The sequence below is a fragment of the Phalacrocorax aristotelis genome, chromosome 6, assembly GCF_949628215.1.
Source record: "Phalacrocorax aristotelis chromosome 6, bGulAri2.1, whole genome shotgun sequence".
Lineage (NCBI taxonomy): Eukaryota > Metazoa > Chordata > Aves > Suliformes > Phalacrocoracidae > Phalacrocorax > Phalacrocorax aristotelis.
In genome coordinates this window covers 18,086,447-18,101,807 of record NC_134281.1, presented here as the reverse complement: position 1 = coordinate 18,101,807, position 15,361 = coordinate 18,086,447, and the positions used below count along the sequence as shown (strand labels likewise).

Sequence of the window (15,361 nt, the reverse complement as noted above, 5' to 3'; positions counted from 1 at the left end):
TCATCCTTTGCAGCAGCGTTCCCAATAAACAAGGGCAAGGTCAGACAGCCATGCCATGGTAGCTGAAATACCAGGTGACATCCCACTTCTAGTTGCATACGTAGGTAAGAAGGATGAAGCACAGGACATTACACAATCTAATTTATGTATAGACTGCCCCCCAGAGATAGAGATTATACCTTCTCCTTGCTTTCCTACTTCCTACAGAGGGAGGCTAGTGATCACAAGGCCTTTATTGCCCTAGCAATCCACAGGTTGATCAGCTTACACAAAACATTAAGTGTGGCCTTAGAAAGAGATGTTTAGAATTAGTCTGAAGGGCTTGAATGCATTCATCACCTAGGCAGACAGGATCCAAAGCCAGGACACCAATTACAGCACTGAGTGAGTCACTGGCAGGATGCTAATAGCATCAGCAACAATTGACACAGGGATGACAAGAGACAACAGGAACAGCATCCCTGAACACAAAGCTTTCAAAGGTGGAGCTAGAAATAGATCTCTCTGAAATAAATACTTAAAAGAAAGGCCAAAAGTTTAGTTTGGAGAATTGGAAATATGGCTGGAGGAAACAGTCATACCTGTATGCAGACAGCAGATGAGTGTGTACCACCTATAAATATTAAGTGGACAGGCACAGAAAAAGCCCTCTTTAACACCATTTCCTCCCCCATAGAACCGTTGGAGGACAGAAGGCACATGATTTCAACAACAGCAGGGCCAACACCAACAGTCAATTCAAGTCAAGAGAGGCCAGACTTGTGAGCTTCAGCTAGCAGCAGAGCTAACATTTTGGCTTCACCATAACAGAAGAAACAAGAGCCAGGCTGGAGAGGGTCCAGGAATAAACCAGGAGAGTAGTTCAATGATGCACACTCTGCACGATGAAAGGAGAGGCAGAGAAGAAAGTAGCTGAGAGACAAGTGAGGTCAAGGACGCCGCTAGATTTTTCTCCCTCCCCTCCCCCCCCCGTTTTTTTTTTTAATTCTGGGAAAAGCTAACGCATAGCAGAGAAGAGCCAGATAAGTGTGTAAGGGAGGTGCCAAGAGCTGGAACAAGGTGTATCCAGAGGATGCAAAGAGTTGAATTAAAGGAGAGTTTCCACTGCCCACAAAAAGAGATGTAGGAGGAGGAAGATAAGAGCCAATACATTCAGTCAAACTCTCCTGGAATAGATTAACTAGTGCAAAGAGAAAAAGAAAATACAAGGGGTGATGAGGTCCAACAAGCAAATCAGAGGCAGCAACAAGCACGCTGGCATCTTGGGCATGGGGTCATCAGTTCAAGGCATAAAGGAAATAAACAGAGCAGTCATTGCTGTTGTTCATAGTGCTTTCAACTGCTTCATAGCACAGAAGAGGGCAAGTCGCACTTGGGCTGGTGGACGTTGAAATGACAGAGGCTAGAGGAGCAAAAGATGTAAAGAATAAGTCATCAGGACAATTAGGAAAACATCAAGAGCAGGCAAGAAACTCAATAATGCATTCAAGTACCAAAGAACATAGAAGACCTGAGATATGATGCTGACATCGTGTCCTTCACTTGGTTTCAGCAGCAGATAAAGCAGTGAAGAGAGTTCAGTGAAGAACAACTCAAACCAACAGACCTTTTGGTAAGGCAGAAACACTGAGCCTGTATCTCAGGATCAATGACGAACTTCCAGCAAGGAAATCAATCCCATCAGAAAAGGTGAAAGACAGTAACAGGATACATAGTAGGAGAAGAAAGCTGAATTCAGAGAAGACCGAGGCAGGAGAAAACACAAGGGCAAGACAGGTGACAGTTACACACACTTATCTCACAATCTGGTACAGGATGCAGCTCATATCCTGCAGAAGAAGCCTCAGACAGGAAAATCCAAATCTTAGAAAGAGGCAAGAGCGGGGGTGGGGTGGGGCATGAAGCGACGAAAGCCGTGGATGTTTGTCTTCTCACAAACACCACAAATACCCCAAAGACGATATGGAGAGGGGAAAGGTGTCAGTACAGGCATTGCACACTGGCAAATCAAGAGGTGCAGGACAGAACTGAGTGTTGTCCTCAAGTGGGGATGCAGCAGATGGAGCGGAAAGTGATAGGGGCTGTGGAAAGAATCCACATCTCTTAACAGTAAGGACAAGAAAAGTGTTTACATAAAAAGGGCAGATTCTTAGAAAGTGCACAGTGGAGATGGTAACACAAAGGATAGAAAGGGACAGTAAAAGGGAACCAAGGAGAAAAGCAAGGGAAGAGATGACAACGGCAACAAGGAATGTTTTCATACAGAATACCTCTGACAAGAAGTCACAAGGATTCTCAGTCTGCTGAGCTTTGAAAAACTGTATCACTACTCAGAGCAAGACGGTCAATGCCTGCATCTTCCTTCACCAGGGAGAAAGGGTTACAGCTACATGGGGAAAATTTATACTGGCACCTTATAACTGAATCTTCAGTAGCTTTAACTCCTGAGAGCTTCAGTTAAAAAAAATAACATACAAGGGAAGAATAGAGCACTCATTTTCTTTTAATAATCAGAAATGCTAATCTAAAATCAATTGCTTGTTTGCAACATACTCCTCCTCTCCCTTTGCTGGTCCAGTTCTGTGCAGCCCTGAGATGCCCTCATACCCTTCAAAGAAGGCTAGGCCTGCACGGATGTTTAATGCCACCTAGGCAGAGCTTGCAGCAGACAGTGAAGGAGCACATTTGTTTTTGTGCACCTGCTCAGATGATCTTGCTCTTTATTCAGCCAGCAAAGCAGTGAGCACTTGTGCCACCCAGGTAAGTGGAACACAGCTACTTTATGGTTCAAGTCAAGGTTGCTTGGAGAAACATAACTTTGCTTTTTCTGTCTTCCTATTTATAAACATACCCATGCAGATGTTTTCTAAATATTTACTGAGAACTTCCATTCCACTAAGGAAGACAGTCTGGAAATGCTCTAATCAAATCACCTCAAAGGGCAGACAGGCACTGTGTACATACCTGCTCTCTTCTTAGCAACTCTCTGGAGGTGACTTACAGGCCCCAAAACATTCTGTTCCTCAACAATGATTCAGTACCAGAGGTGGATTTACATACCAACCTGGTGTCTCATCTGTATGGAATTAGGCAAGAGTACTTTACAGCTTGAAGCACTCCAGAACTAAAATATGCAGCACAATACAGATGATGCTTCACAGCTGCAAGATGTCAGCTCTAAGCTGCGAACTCCTGTCTCTATCCTTCTGCTGCAAGGGGGCCAGCTACATTACAATTAAAGACAGAAATGTAAACTTGGCAATCCTCCCTATGTAAACTACAGTTAATCAGCTGCTAACAAATTCCTGGCACTCCAGCAGTTGCGTCAAAGTATGTCTAAAGGACTTTACTTTTTTTTTTTCCTTCAAGTGTCCACTTGCATGCCGCCTTCCCAGAACATAACAGCAATCAGCTGTCCGAGAAAGCAAAGTCTCAACCAGCATATTCACCCACACAAAGTCACAACTCAAGAATGTCTTCAGAACAGGCTGTTCATTTGGTGACTAACCTATAGCCCTCACTTAGAAAGGCAAATCTACTGAACAACCAAAAAAAATCCACACCCACTTGATTTTTAGCCACTTGGAGATACTGGCAGAAATCACAGTGACGCTGGAGGAAAAAAAAAGAAGCCTTCAGTATTAAGTAGCCTGGGTTTATCTATATCAGAGCAGGCTAGAGAAGCAGCCACGGCAGGAATCCACACCAGCAACTTGTGATGAAAGCAAGGCCTGTTGTCAGTGCCAGTTGCTTACTGTGAATGAAGCACAGGTTATCATATACTTTTAGTGGAAAAGCAAGGTATCTGTTAGTTAAATCAGGCATTAAAAGAACAAACCCACAACAATACAGCACATGCCAGCAGAGGGCATGTCTGCCCAGAGCTATGCCAGTACTGGTTCCACAGCCATCTCAGTGCAACACTCTTAAAGACAACTAAGCAAGCACTACCAGCCACTTTTATATATCTGCTTGTTTCCAGACTCAAGGAGGTGTCATCACACAGTGGCAAATACCCTTCAGCTGCGCCAACGTCAGTTAGATGCCTAGAGGAGAGTGGCAGATGTTTAACTGATCTGAAACAGTGTGGGGTGGAAATAATATGGAGGTTTAACTCTACTTCTGAACAGATGATTCACAAACCAACTGTTTTGTAGAAGACCTGAGTTAAGTACAGCATCAGCCTAAAGGGATTTTTTATTGTCTAATTCCAAAGACCTCCATCACCGTAATCAGTTTTGGACTCTTATTCAAAATAAGACTACTTTTTTGTGCCACTGCACTCATCGAGGAGCAACCTACAGCTCAGAAGGGAGGAAAATGGAAAGCAGGTTCAGCCTCCTGCTGAACAATAACCTGGCACATCCCTTCCTGAGGCAAGGACGAGAGATGCAAAGATCCACTCTTTCTCCACACTTACCCTTTTCCAGAAAGCTACTTCTTAAGCACTCACTTGGCCAATTAATACAAAAGAAGACAAATATGAAAATTAGATTAGGACAACAGTTAAAAGCTTTGACAGAAGCATCCACTTAGTCCAGTTTTCAAAGTTTTATGCAGTCAAGGATTATATATTAGGATAGCCAGCATTTATTATCATTCCCTCATTCTTTTCAGCATTTGAATCCTTTAATCAGATCTTCCCATGAAGTAGAGCTTTAAGTATAAGGTGATCCTATTTTTCCATTAACATTACATAAAAGGAGAGAAGTTTATTAACACATAGTATAATAAAACTTACAAAACAAACTTGACCTTTTTAGACATCAGACAAGGCAGTCACTAAACATAAAGCCACAAGAAACATGAATTATCAGTTTTGCAGCTTACACGACTACCATTATTGCCCAGAACCATCTCCACCACCCCCAATAGCTTCAGGCTGTGGTTTTTCCCAAGCTAGTTTTGATGCTTTATGACTCAGCCCCCATTTTAACAGAGACACAAATAGGTTAAGAATTTGTTGGTTTTGTCCCTTTGGAAAGGAAACCTTTAAAGCAGGTCTGCTTTTTCACGCCTTTGAGCCCCGCTCAGCATGGACAATGAAATTAGTCTATTTATTTTCATTTAACATTTAAAGAGAGCTCCAAGCATTCATATAACTAACCTTACAAGCAACACATCCAGCAGCATAACACTAACAGGCCAATAAGTTAAACTTAACCAACCAGCAGCATTTATCACCTTCAATTATTAAATTCATTAATTTTAATTAACAAAGTGGAAACATGTTCCCAAATCACGTCCCAAAATATATTTCCTCCATTTTACCACTACTGTCCCTAAGTCTCCTGTCAGGTGAATAGCATTTATCTTCATAACACTTAAGTCAGAGGGCCAAGTGTTATTTGCACCACTCTAGAGGGAGCAAGTCAGAGCCGTGGTACAGAGAACATAGGACAGACCCAGGATTAGAGTCTGGGGTGCAGTTCTGACTCTGCCTCTTTGGCCTTAGACTTGCATCTTCAATACTGGAGCTCCCTTTCTGCCTTGTTTTCTCATCTTCTCCATTCCTGCCTTACCTCCTTCCCACTCCACAGGCCTTCCCTTCAAAACAGTCATGATCTCAAAGATGATTATCAGTACTATTATCACCATCATTTTATGAAAATAAGTTTTCAGAAGATTTTTGGCCATGAAGAATGAAAGGCTCAAGCACAAATTCGTCCAGTTTGTTACGGGTTTGTACATTACTGTATAAAAGGCTTTGCCTCACCTGGTGACCATGAAGAGTATACAGAAGTCTTCCTTCTAGCAAGTCCAGAATTTTAAGAGTTGAATCATTTGAAGCAGTAACCAGATAGTTTCCAGAGGGATGAAAGGAAAGACTGTTTACCACAGCACTGTGCACTGAAGATGGAAAAAACATACATAATAATCACCGAGACCAGTTTACGTAAGTCCAACACAAAAAGTACAAGCACATTCGAATTTTCTGTTATAAAGTTTAACAGGAAAATTATGGCAGAAACATTCCACAAAAACTCTTCAAAGCATTGGAGAACAAGGTCAGTATTCAATTATTTTAAAAATAGGCACTACATTATTGAAAGGAGAAAGGAAAAAGGAAGTTTTGCCAGTTATTCTGGGAGATTTAAGAGTACAAAGCTTCCAGCATAGCCCCAAAAAGTAACTATATGTGCAAGTGAGCTATATGATTCTGTGAGAGAGCTGGACATTGAGTTTCCTTCATCATAATTTCAGTCTTCTTAATGTACCAGCATATACAGTTTATTCTAGAATCACTTGGGAGAAAGAACAGCAGCTCTATGGTGGTAAAATATGTCAAAGTTGGGTAGTAAACCAAAAGAACTTGTGCAACGCCAATTCTAACCAACACCGGGTTTCAGAGAAACTAGGAAAAAACAGCAGCAACTTGAAAATGGCCCAGCATAAGCATTATTCCTTCATCCATCCAATTCGCCTCACCAAAAATTTGAAACAAGTACAAATAGACAAACTATCAAGAGTGAACTTCCAATAAAGCAATCTTTCCTGCATGACTATGAAGCCTAAGAGTTATTTTAAAAAGAGTTGAAGAAAATTCTCTAGGAAAAAAAGTCAAATTACACTTTTAAGGTCACTGTAACATTAAACATCTACCTAATGCAGGGCTTTTTTCCACTCCACAAGCTTTTAAAAAACAGGCTATTGAACATATTTCTTTATAAGAACATGCAGTACTTTACATATGCACAGCTTTCTGAGCGTATGTGACATTACAGAATATTAAGACTATGCTTGAAGAGGGTTTTAACTATCCAATTATTCTTAATTATACTATGTGCCTTCCAAATGTTCTGGTATCTCAGATCTACTACTACTAGTCCATCTCCCCCAACTAAGTTTATATTTCCTTGAGAGTCTACTGTGCATTCCAAATCCAAACTGCATGTTAAAAAAAACCTCAAAATACAATCTTAAAGACACTAGAACCAAATATTGTCTTTTGCAGATGCTGCTTTGAAGCAGAAATCGGAAATAATCTTGCTCAATTGTAAAACAGAATGCATCTAGTTTTTAAAGTCTCAGAAACACTAGATACCTCAGCTTATGTTCTAAGAACATAACTCCTCTTGGCCTGGACTATTAAAAAAAAACACAGAAGAAAACATTAACTCAACACAGGTAACTTCTCAACAGCATTCTTTGTGAATTCTGCCTCTATCACACAGGTAGATCATCTTCTACCCGCACAGCCCCGTATTATGTTATGTATTAAAGGAAAAAAGTCTACATGGAGTTTTTCCTCCTGAAAGAGTGCTAAATACATTTCTCCTTTGAAAATTTTATTCCAAGTGATTTGTAATATTTCTCATCCCATTAGTATCTATATTCAGATAAAGGTAATCATATTTTGTCAACTAAGGCAAGTCTGGTATGAAAGGAATCGTACCAGAAATAGATTAAGTTAATGATATATCCTCCAAGTTACAGACAGTGAATAAAGTATTTCCAGTCTCACCAAAATACCTTTTCATAACGGAAGGAAATCACAGACCGTGGCTGTGTAAGCACTCACAGCTTCCATGCCCAAGGAGTTCTTGGCTGTTGTAAGCTCAGAGAAAACTTCATCGCTCTTCTGCCAAAACAGCTCATACTTCCCACAAGACCATTCAGAACGCCTCTCCAAAAACTTGCCATCACATCCTGCAGCCTCACTTTATTTCATGTTGTAAACAATAAATCTAAATAAATCTAGTGAAGCACAAAGTGGCATCTCCCAGGGACTTGTTGCTACAAGCCTACCTTTCTGCCAGCTAAGCCCTAGAAAAATAACAGCTAGTTATTTTATAATGGGGGGTTAATTACTAAAATAGAGTCATGCAAGCCTATAAAGCAACTGAACATAACTGGCCCAAGTCTGGCAATACTACTTTTATATAATCGGTGAATGTAACCTCTTAGTAATCAGCATTCAGAAGATAAATTACGATGACTTGACACAGCCAGTCCCCAGTGAAGACAAACATCTTCCAGCCCCAGCTGAACTGTATAAAATTACCAATTGCTCTTTTTAAACAGCAATAAAAAAAAGGTTAGAGCTGTTTCCACAGACCTGTAACAGGTGCCCCACACAGCTTTGCACATGAAAAAATAAGTCAGGCAATAAACATTGAGCATTTTTGTGGGGGGACGATCTGCTATACAAAAATGTCAGCAACAAGCAGAGGACTGAATATGGCATCTGTCTGTTATCCTGTACAGTAAACGTGACCAGAGCATACTTTACTAAAAAAACCCACACCATACAAAAGGTTTTGCAGTTTGCTCTCTACTTCCAACTTTGATTTACAAATGTCCCAGTTGGAACAAGTCCTGGCGACAAGAGCAGCACTGCCAAAAGACTAATCAGTTTTGGAAAACAACCCAACTTTAACACACAAGAGTGTATGGCAGGGCTACTTACCTATTAACTCCTCAATGCAACTTTATCTTTAAAATGGATTCCCTTGAAATCAGGCAGCATAAGCATATACTGAGGTAAGAGATGCCCTCTAGTGGGACCAAGACAGCAGCTTCACGTGGGAGAGCCACAAAACTAAATCCAATTTAGCTAAAAGGCATGCAAATAAAACCTCAGAAGAGCAAGACTTGCAAACACATCTCCAGAACATGTTATGAATGCATCAGTTTGCAGACACAGGTGCTTGAAGTGACTGTAGATAGCTACCACTGCAATTTTAGGTTTCTTTGCCTTTCATGACTATTTCATAGAACAGGTTGGGTTGCAAGGGACCTTAAAGATCATCTAGTTCCAATACCCCTGGCCATGGGCAGGGACACCTTCCACTAGACCAGGTTGCTGAAAGCCCCATCCAACCTGGCCTTGAACACTTCCAGGGATGGGGCATCCACTGCTTCCCTGGGCAACCTGTTCCAGTGCCTCACCACCCTCACAGTGAAGAATTTCTTCCTTATATCTAATCTAAACCTACCCTCTTTCAGTTTAAAGCCATTACTCCTTGTCCTATCACTACATGCCCTTGAAAAAGTCCCTCTCCAGCTTTCTTGTAGGCCCCCTTCAGGTACTGGAAGGCCGCTATAACGTCTCCCCGGAGCCTTCTCTTCTCCAGGCTGAACAAACCCAGCTGCCTCAACCTGTCTTCACAGGAGAGGTGCTCCAGCCCTCTGATCATCTGGGTGGCTCTCCTCTGGACTCAATCCAACATCCCCATGTCCTTCTTACATTGGGGGCCCCAGAGGTGAACACAGGTGGGGTGTCACAAGAGCAGAGGGGGAGAATGACCTTCCTTGACCTGCTGGCCATGCTTCTTTTGATGCAGCCCAGGACACGGTTGGCTTTCTGGGCTGCAAGCACACATTGCCAGGTCATGTTGAGCTTCCCATCAACCACCAGCCCCAAGTCCTTCTCCGCAGGGCTGCTCTCAATCCATTCTCTGCCCAGCCTGTATTTGTGCTTGGGATTGCCCTGACCCATGTGCAGGACCTTGCACTTGGCCTTGTTGAACCTCATGAGGTTCAAATGGGCCCACCACTCAAGCCAGTCAAGATTCCCCTGGATGGCATCCCTTCCTTCCAGCGTGACACAGCTTGGTGTCGTTGGCAGACTTGCTGAGGGCGCACTCCATCCCACTGTCCATGTCACCAACAAAGATGTTGAATAGCTCTGGTCCCAATACCAACCCCTGAAGAATGCCACTCATCACTGGTCTCCATGTGGACATCAAGCCATTGACCGCACCATCCAGCCAATTCCTTATCCATCAAGCAGCCCATGTGTCAAATCCATGTTTCTCCAATTCAGAGACAAGTACGTCATGCAGGACAGTGTCAAATGCTTTGCACAAGTTCAGGTAGATGACATCAGTTGCTCTTCTCTTATCCACCAATGCTGTAACCCCATTGCATGAGGCCACCAAATTTGTCAGGCACAATTTGTGCTTAGTGAAGCCATGTTGGCTGTCACCAGTCCTTATTTTCCATGTGCCTTAGCATAGCTTCCAGGAGGATCTGCTCCATCTCACGAGGCACAGAGGTGAGTGACTGGCATGTAGCTCCCCAGTTCTTTTTTTTTTTTCCCCTTTCTAAAAATTGGGGTTATGTTTCCCCTTTTCCAGTCAGTGGGAACTTCACTTGCCTGCCACAACCTCTCAAAATATGACAAATACTGGCTTAGCAACTTCATCCGCCAGTTCCCTCAGGACCTGCGGATGCATCTCATCAGGTCCCATGGACTTGTGCACCTTCAGGTCCCTTAGATGCTCTCAAACCTGATATTCTCCTACAGTGGGCTGTTGGTTCTTCATGCTTCCAGTCACTGCCTTTGCCTTCTGTGGCTTGGGCAGTGTGGCCCTTGCCAGTGAAGACTGATGCAGAAAAGTCATTCAGTACCTCAGCCTTCTCCATATCCCAGGTAACCAGGTCTCCCATTTCCCTCTGGAGAGAGCTTCCTTTTATCACTGACATACCTATAGAAGCTTTTCTTCTATTTCTAGTCCAAAGTTTAACACACAATTAGAATCTACACAGTAGCTGTTAAAAAACCCACTCATAACAGGAAAAGATCACTTCAATAGCAAGGGTGTCAGGCTAAAATGCCATTCAATAAGAGTGGGATACAGGGGGAATATATAACTCCAAGAGAAAAAAAATAAACCTGGCAGCCAAACATAAACCACATCAGATTCAGATTATTTAATAGCAGTAAGTGGAAAGCAGGAAGATAATATTTTTGAGCCCACTTATACTGCAGTATAATATACATACACACACTGCAGATCTTCCTACTGTTGAAAAGCTGATAAAGTACATTAAAGGACAATCTGACACTGCAGAATTATTTAAAATACTACCTGTTTTAGCAACAAGATTTCAGAAAGGTGTTTTCAAGTTTTGGTATGGGTTATAAGTTCACAATTCTTATTGCAAAGACTCACACTTCAGTATTCATCATTGCAATGCTCAGTACTAATGAGTGGTCTTCAAAAGGTTTGATTTCCATTAGATTTTGTCAACTATCAGAGAAATGGAAGTGATTATGAGTCCATAAGGATAACTGAAGAAATAAAGTAAGTCACATTATATGAGAGTTCAAGAAGCTCAGGCAGACTTACAGTTGGAAGAGTTCAAAGAGTGCTTGACTTGACAGGGAGAATACTCTTGAGGAAGACCTCACATTAGAAGCCAGGAATAAAACACAATCCAGGCACAGGAAGCTGATGCTAGAATTTTTTTTTCTACCCAAGAAAAAACCCTGTTCCAGTGATGGTGGCATCACCATCAGTGCTTAACAGTCAGATCAACTGATCATAATGGTATTTCCATCTATATGCAGAGAGCAAAAGAACAGTACTCTATGTACAGCAGATTTACAAAAGGATTCTTAAGTTTGCAGACTGTTCCCACTCCACAAGAACCTCTTTTGGGGGAGCTTTTATTTATCTTTTTATGGAACCCAAAGGACTTTCATAATCTTAGTAGCTTCTCTGCAGACAATATGCACGTGCTTCAAGAGCAATGGGAGTTACTTATCTACCAGAAGAGGTCTAGCCTTTCACAGGTTGCTACGAAGGAAGACAAATAGAAAAACATCTCTACACTTTGTCTGCCTTTCTATAGCAATCGAAACCAGATAACTTGTATTAAGAGACTATGCAAATTCTTTCATCGCCTTATGAGTACAGAGATACACAGCCACAAGAACTTAAAAAAAAAAATAATAATTCTACTTACATAAAGCCAGGAGGACCAAGAGATTTAATTTAGAACTTATTTTTTTGTCTCTATTGTGATTTAGGCAGCAACTCAGCCCCACACAGTTGCTCACTCACTCCTCCACCAGTAGATAGGGGAGAGAATCAGAAGGGTAATGCTCGTGGGTTGGGATAAGAACAGTTTAATAATTAAAATAAAAGAACAACAACAAAAATGCAATGGAAAGGAAAACAACGAGAGGCACGAAATCCAGGTCAGGGAAGAGGGGGGAAGGGGAATGAACCACTGAAACAAACCGCACATGACGCAGCTGCTCACCGCCCACCGACCTGACGCCGCACCGCTCCCGAGCCGCAAATGCCCCCCTTAATATACTGGTCATGGTGTCACATGGTATGGAATGAACCTGCCATTGGCCAGTCAGGGTCAGCAGCCTGGCCATGGCCCCACCCCACCCCTCCCAGCTTCCCACCGATGCGGCAGAGTGCGGGAAGCCAGAAAGGTCCCTGACCACCACAGGCACTACAGTGAAGAGAATTAACCGCTTCTCAGCCAAAACCAGCATAGTCTCTTAACTCAAAGTTAGCAGGAATCAACTGAAAATTATTTTACTGCTCTGTCTCTTCTTTCTGGCATTCAGCTGTGAAGCTGTCACAGCAGGAACTGACAGTATCTGACGTGGATGGCAGGAAGAATAATACACCAAGCTGCAGTCCCATATCTCTTATCTGATTTCCTAGCATGCCAGAAGCCGTCTTCATGGAAAGCTAACGAAACTAAGCTGAATAAGGTATCTGTACTTGAAACAGTGCTTGAGTATATATGTAAATATACTACAGCAGCCCTAAAAATCATTAATAGTAAAGCAAATAAAGCCATGTTTAGGCTCAAGCAACTAAAATGCACACAACAGTACAAACTCAAAGAAGCTTGCAGGGATGGGAAAGGACCCTTTTCTACCCAGTTCCACCAAATCACTAATCAGTTTGACAACGGGTAATAGGAGGAGATGCCATTTTGAAGACACAGGTAAAAAAAAAGGAAGACTCCTAAATACAGAAGCTAGCTACTCCAAGGAGAAGCCAACCTGGACAAGTCATAACAAAGCCAAAGCCAACTCTGGAAACTGAAAACCAAAGGAGATACTGGAGAACGAACTGTAAAGATGGATCATAGTATAGTACTGTAACCGTTTGATTTTGATTTTCTTCTTTTGTTAACTTCTAGTTCTCATGAAGAACTTAACCTTTTGCTTTGCTGGAATGCATCTGACTTCTCCTATAGGCTTATTTGGAGGCAAAGGCTACATCCTTTTTACTGCATTTCATTTACTCAAGAACACCAAGTATGAGCCAAGTGGCATCATAGGTAACACCTACAACACAAGACAGTGTCAGCATTGGGGCTTTTCCACCTTTTTTTGATGGTGGACAGAGAAAGAAATCAGAACAGAGATGTTGCTCACCAATATGTGAAAATTGGTCTTGGAGCTAACAGAAGGCAAAGCTTAATGTTTGGTGAAAAGAGGCTTCCACTGGGCAGGCCTAAGCCAGTGCCTTTCTGGAAAAGCAACAGGTGATGGAGAAACAGTCCTTGGACTTCAGAGCAGTTCATATCAAAATGTGGAAAGGTCCAATTTTTCTAAGATCTTAACTTGCCTTGATAATGTTGAAGAAGTCTATTCATCCTAACGTCCCACACTTTCACTGTGTAATCTGTACCAGCCGCAGCAATGCATGTACCACTGGGATGAAAATCCACATGATTCACAAACCTGTAAATTGTAGTTAAATCCAACTGTTTACATTCAATTCTTGCTAAAGATCAAAAAGGTCTTTTCAAGAAGGGAAGCTACATCATGATGCATTGATCATTACAGAAAGGAAGAAATAACCCAAAAATTCATATTGCTAAATTTCTCTTAAGACCTTGCTTATAACCCCAAGTAGACTGCAGGATTCTAAGCATACTGTCTTTAACATTTTGCATTACAGGTGTAGAAGCTTTAGATACAAGCCTCCTGAAGTCTGATGGATCTCACTGTCACAACAACATTTTCAAGTGTTCGTTTAACGTTTGCATAATATATGTCTCCTATCAAATAAAAAGGATTTCTAGATTGGCATGTACAAGACTTCTGTTACTCTTAACTAATTTTAAGATGGAACTTACTGAATTTCTGCCTGAGATATATTGCCACTTAGAAGGTAGCGAGACTGAGACTAAATTCCTTTCTGGACTTGTATGTAATCGATTCTTATTTTGAACACACAAGTACAGTAGAACCTTCAGTGAAGAGCATACTGAAACTCCTCACCCAATCCGTGCCAGAAATAGGATGAAATTAATTACCCTTTGAGTATTCTTGTCAGAAAAGCTGAGAAAGCAGAAATATTTCAGCTGGTTGTTTGGACAAGTTATATTCTTAAAAGCACTAGAAAAAATAATGCTGCCTGGATTTGTCTGAGTAATATTATATATTACCTATAAAGAAGAAAACTTTGTACTTAAAAATTCAATAAAAAAAGAAAATAGGAAGGCTCCAGTCTCAGTTCTCTAAGGTCTTGTTTTGTGTGGCTCAATATTTTCCATAAAGTAAAAAAATCATGATTCAACAGCTGTTTTTCTGAATATAAAGTGGTTTTTGGAATAACTTTGTTATTCAAACTTTGAGAATGAAACAAAGCATCCAAGTACTAATCTGTCAGTACACTTTTGGTCTTTTAACTTACTTCAACTCAGAGCAAAATAAAAAAGCTTAATAAAACTAGAAGAAATAAAGAATTTAAGCATCTCCAAAATTAAGCAAGCATAAAGAAACTAAGGCTTGATGTGTTGGACAGTTATCAAAACATAAGCCTCAAGGTTCCAATCTGGACAAGTCATAAAAAGGTCACAGCAATTTCAGAAGCTCTTTTTGCATCTCATCCTCTGCTGGCTCCTTTTGTAATAGGTGTTAATGATTTTTTTTTTTTTAATGAGTTAGAAATTATAGTCAGGACAAGGACCTCTGACTGCAGTCACAAAACAAGTTGTATAGTCACCAGGCATCCCCATTTCAGCAATAAGAAAGTCAGTCCTTGTGCACCACCAGGTACTTACCCTCCATGCTCACAGAAGGAGTGTATACATTCTCTGCTGGTTTTATCCCACAGTTTGACAGTTTTATCATCACTGGCTGACACTATTAATCGTCCATCAGGCGAGAATCTAAGACAAGAGTTATAGCAATTAAGAAGTGCTCCCAAAAGGTGTTTAGGGTCAACCGGGTTTAGCCAGCTGTCAAGATACGTTGGTAAACACACCTCACTCGAGTCACACCAGCATCAGCAAGACCAATAACCCAATTGCAGTAAGTTGAAGGGGGGAAAAAAAGCAAGCCGTAAGTTCTCAAACTATCCCTAATTCCACAAGCACCTAAAATAAACCTCAGGAAAGTCTTCAGTCTGACTGAAGATCTCCTGTCCTACTTGTTTCAATTTAAGTGTCTCTCAAGTTGTTTCTCCACCCTGAATCAAAACAGTTCCTACCTTTGCCACAAGCATTCAAGGTAATATAATTACTCCCAAGATAACAGCTGCAGCAAAAGAAGCTTCATCATTCTAGTGCCTTAGAAGAATGTATTAAGCTCTTATTGCAAAATTTCGTATGTCCCTAACTAGAGCGCATCATCATACATACT

At 41.4% G+C, this 15,361-nt stretch overlaps 1 protein-coding gene across 3 annotated transcripts in view; it reads right to left on the bottom strand.

The window, feature by feature from the left end:
• Positions 1 to 15,361, bottom strand: part of POC1A (POC1 centriolar protein A) — an 80,265-nt gene that overhangs the window by 49,331 nt on the left and 15,573 nt on the right. For all 3 annotated transcript variants that reach the window (XM_075096314.1, XM_075096317.1, XM_075096316.1), the window contains exons 5-7: positions 14,782 to 14,889; positions 13,338 to 13,453; positions 5,717 to 5,850 (exon numbers count right to left, since the gene is read on the bottom strand). In XM_075096314.1, the coding sequence (XP_074952415.1) occupies positions 5,717 to 5,850; positions 13,338 to 13,453; positions 14,782 to 14,889 (358 nt within the window). The remainder of the gene's footprint in view (positions 1 to 5,716; positions 5,851 to 13,337; positions 13,454 to 14,781; positions 14,890 to 15,361) is intronic.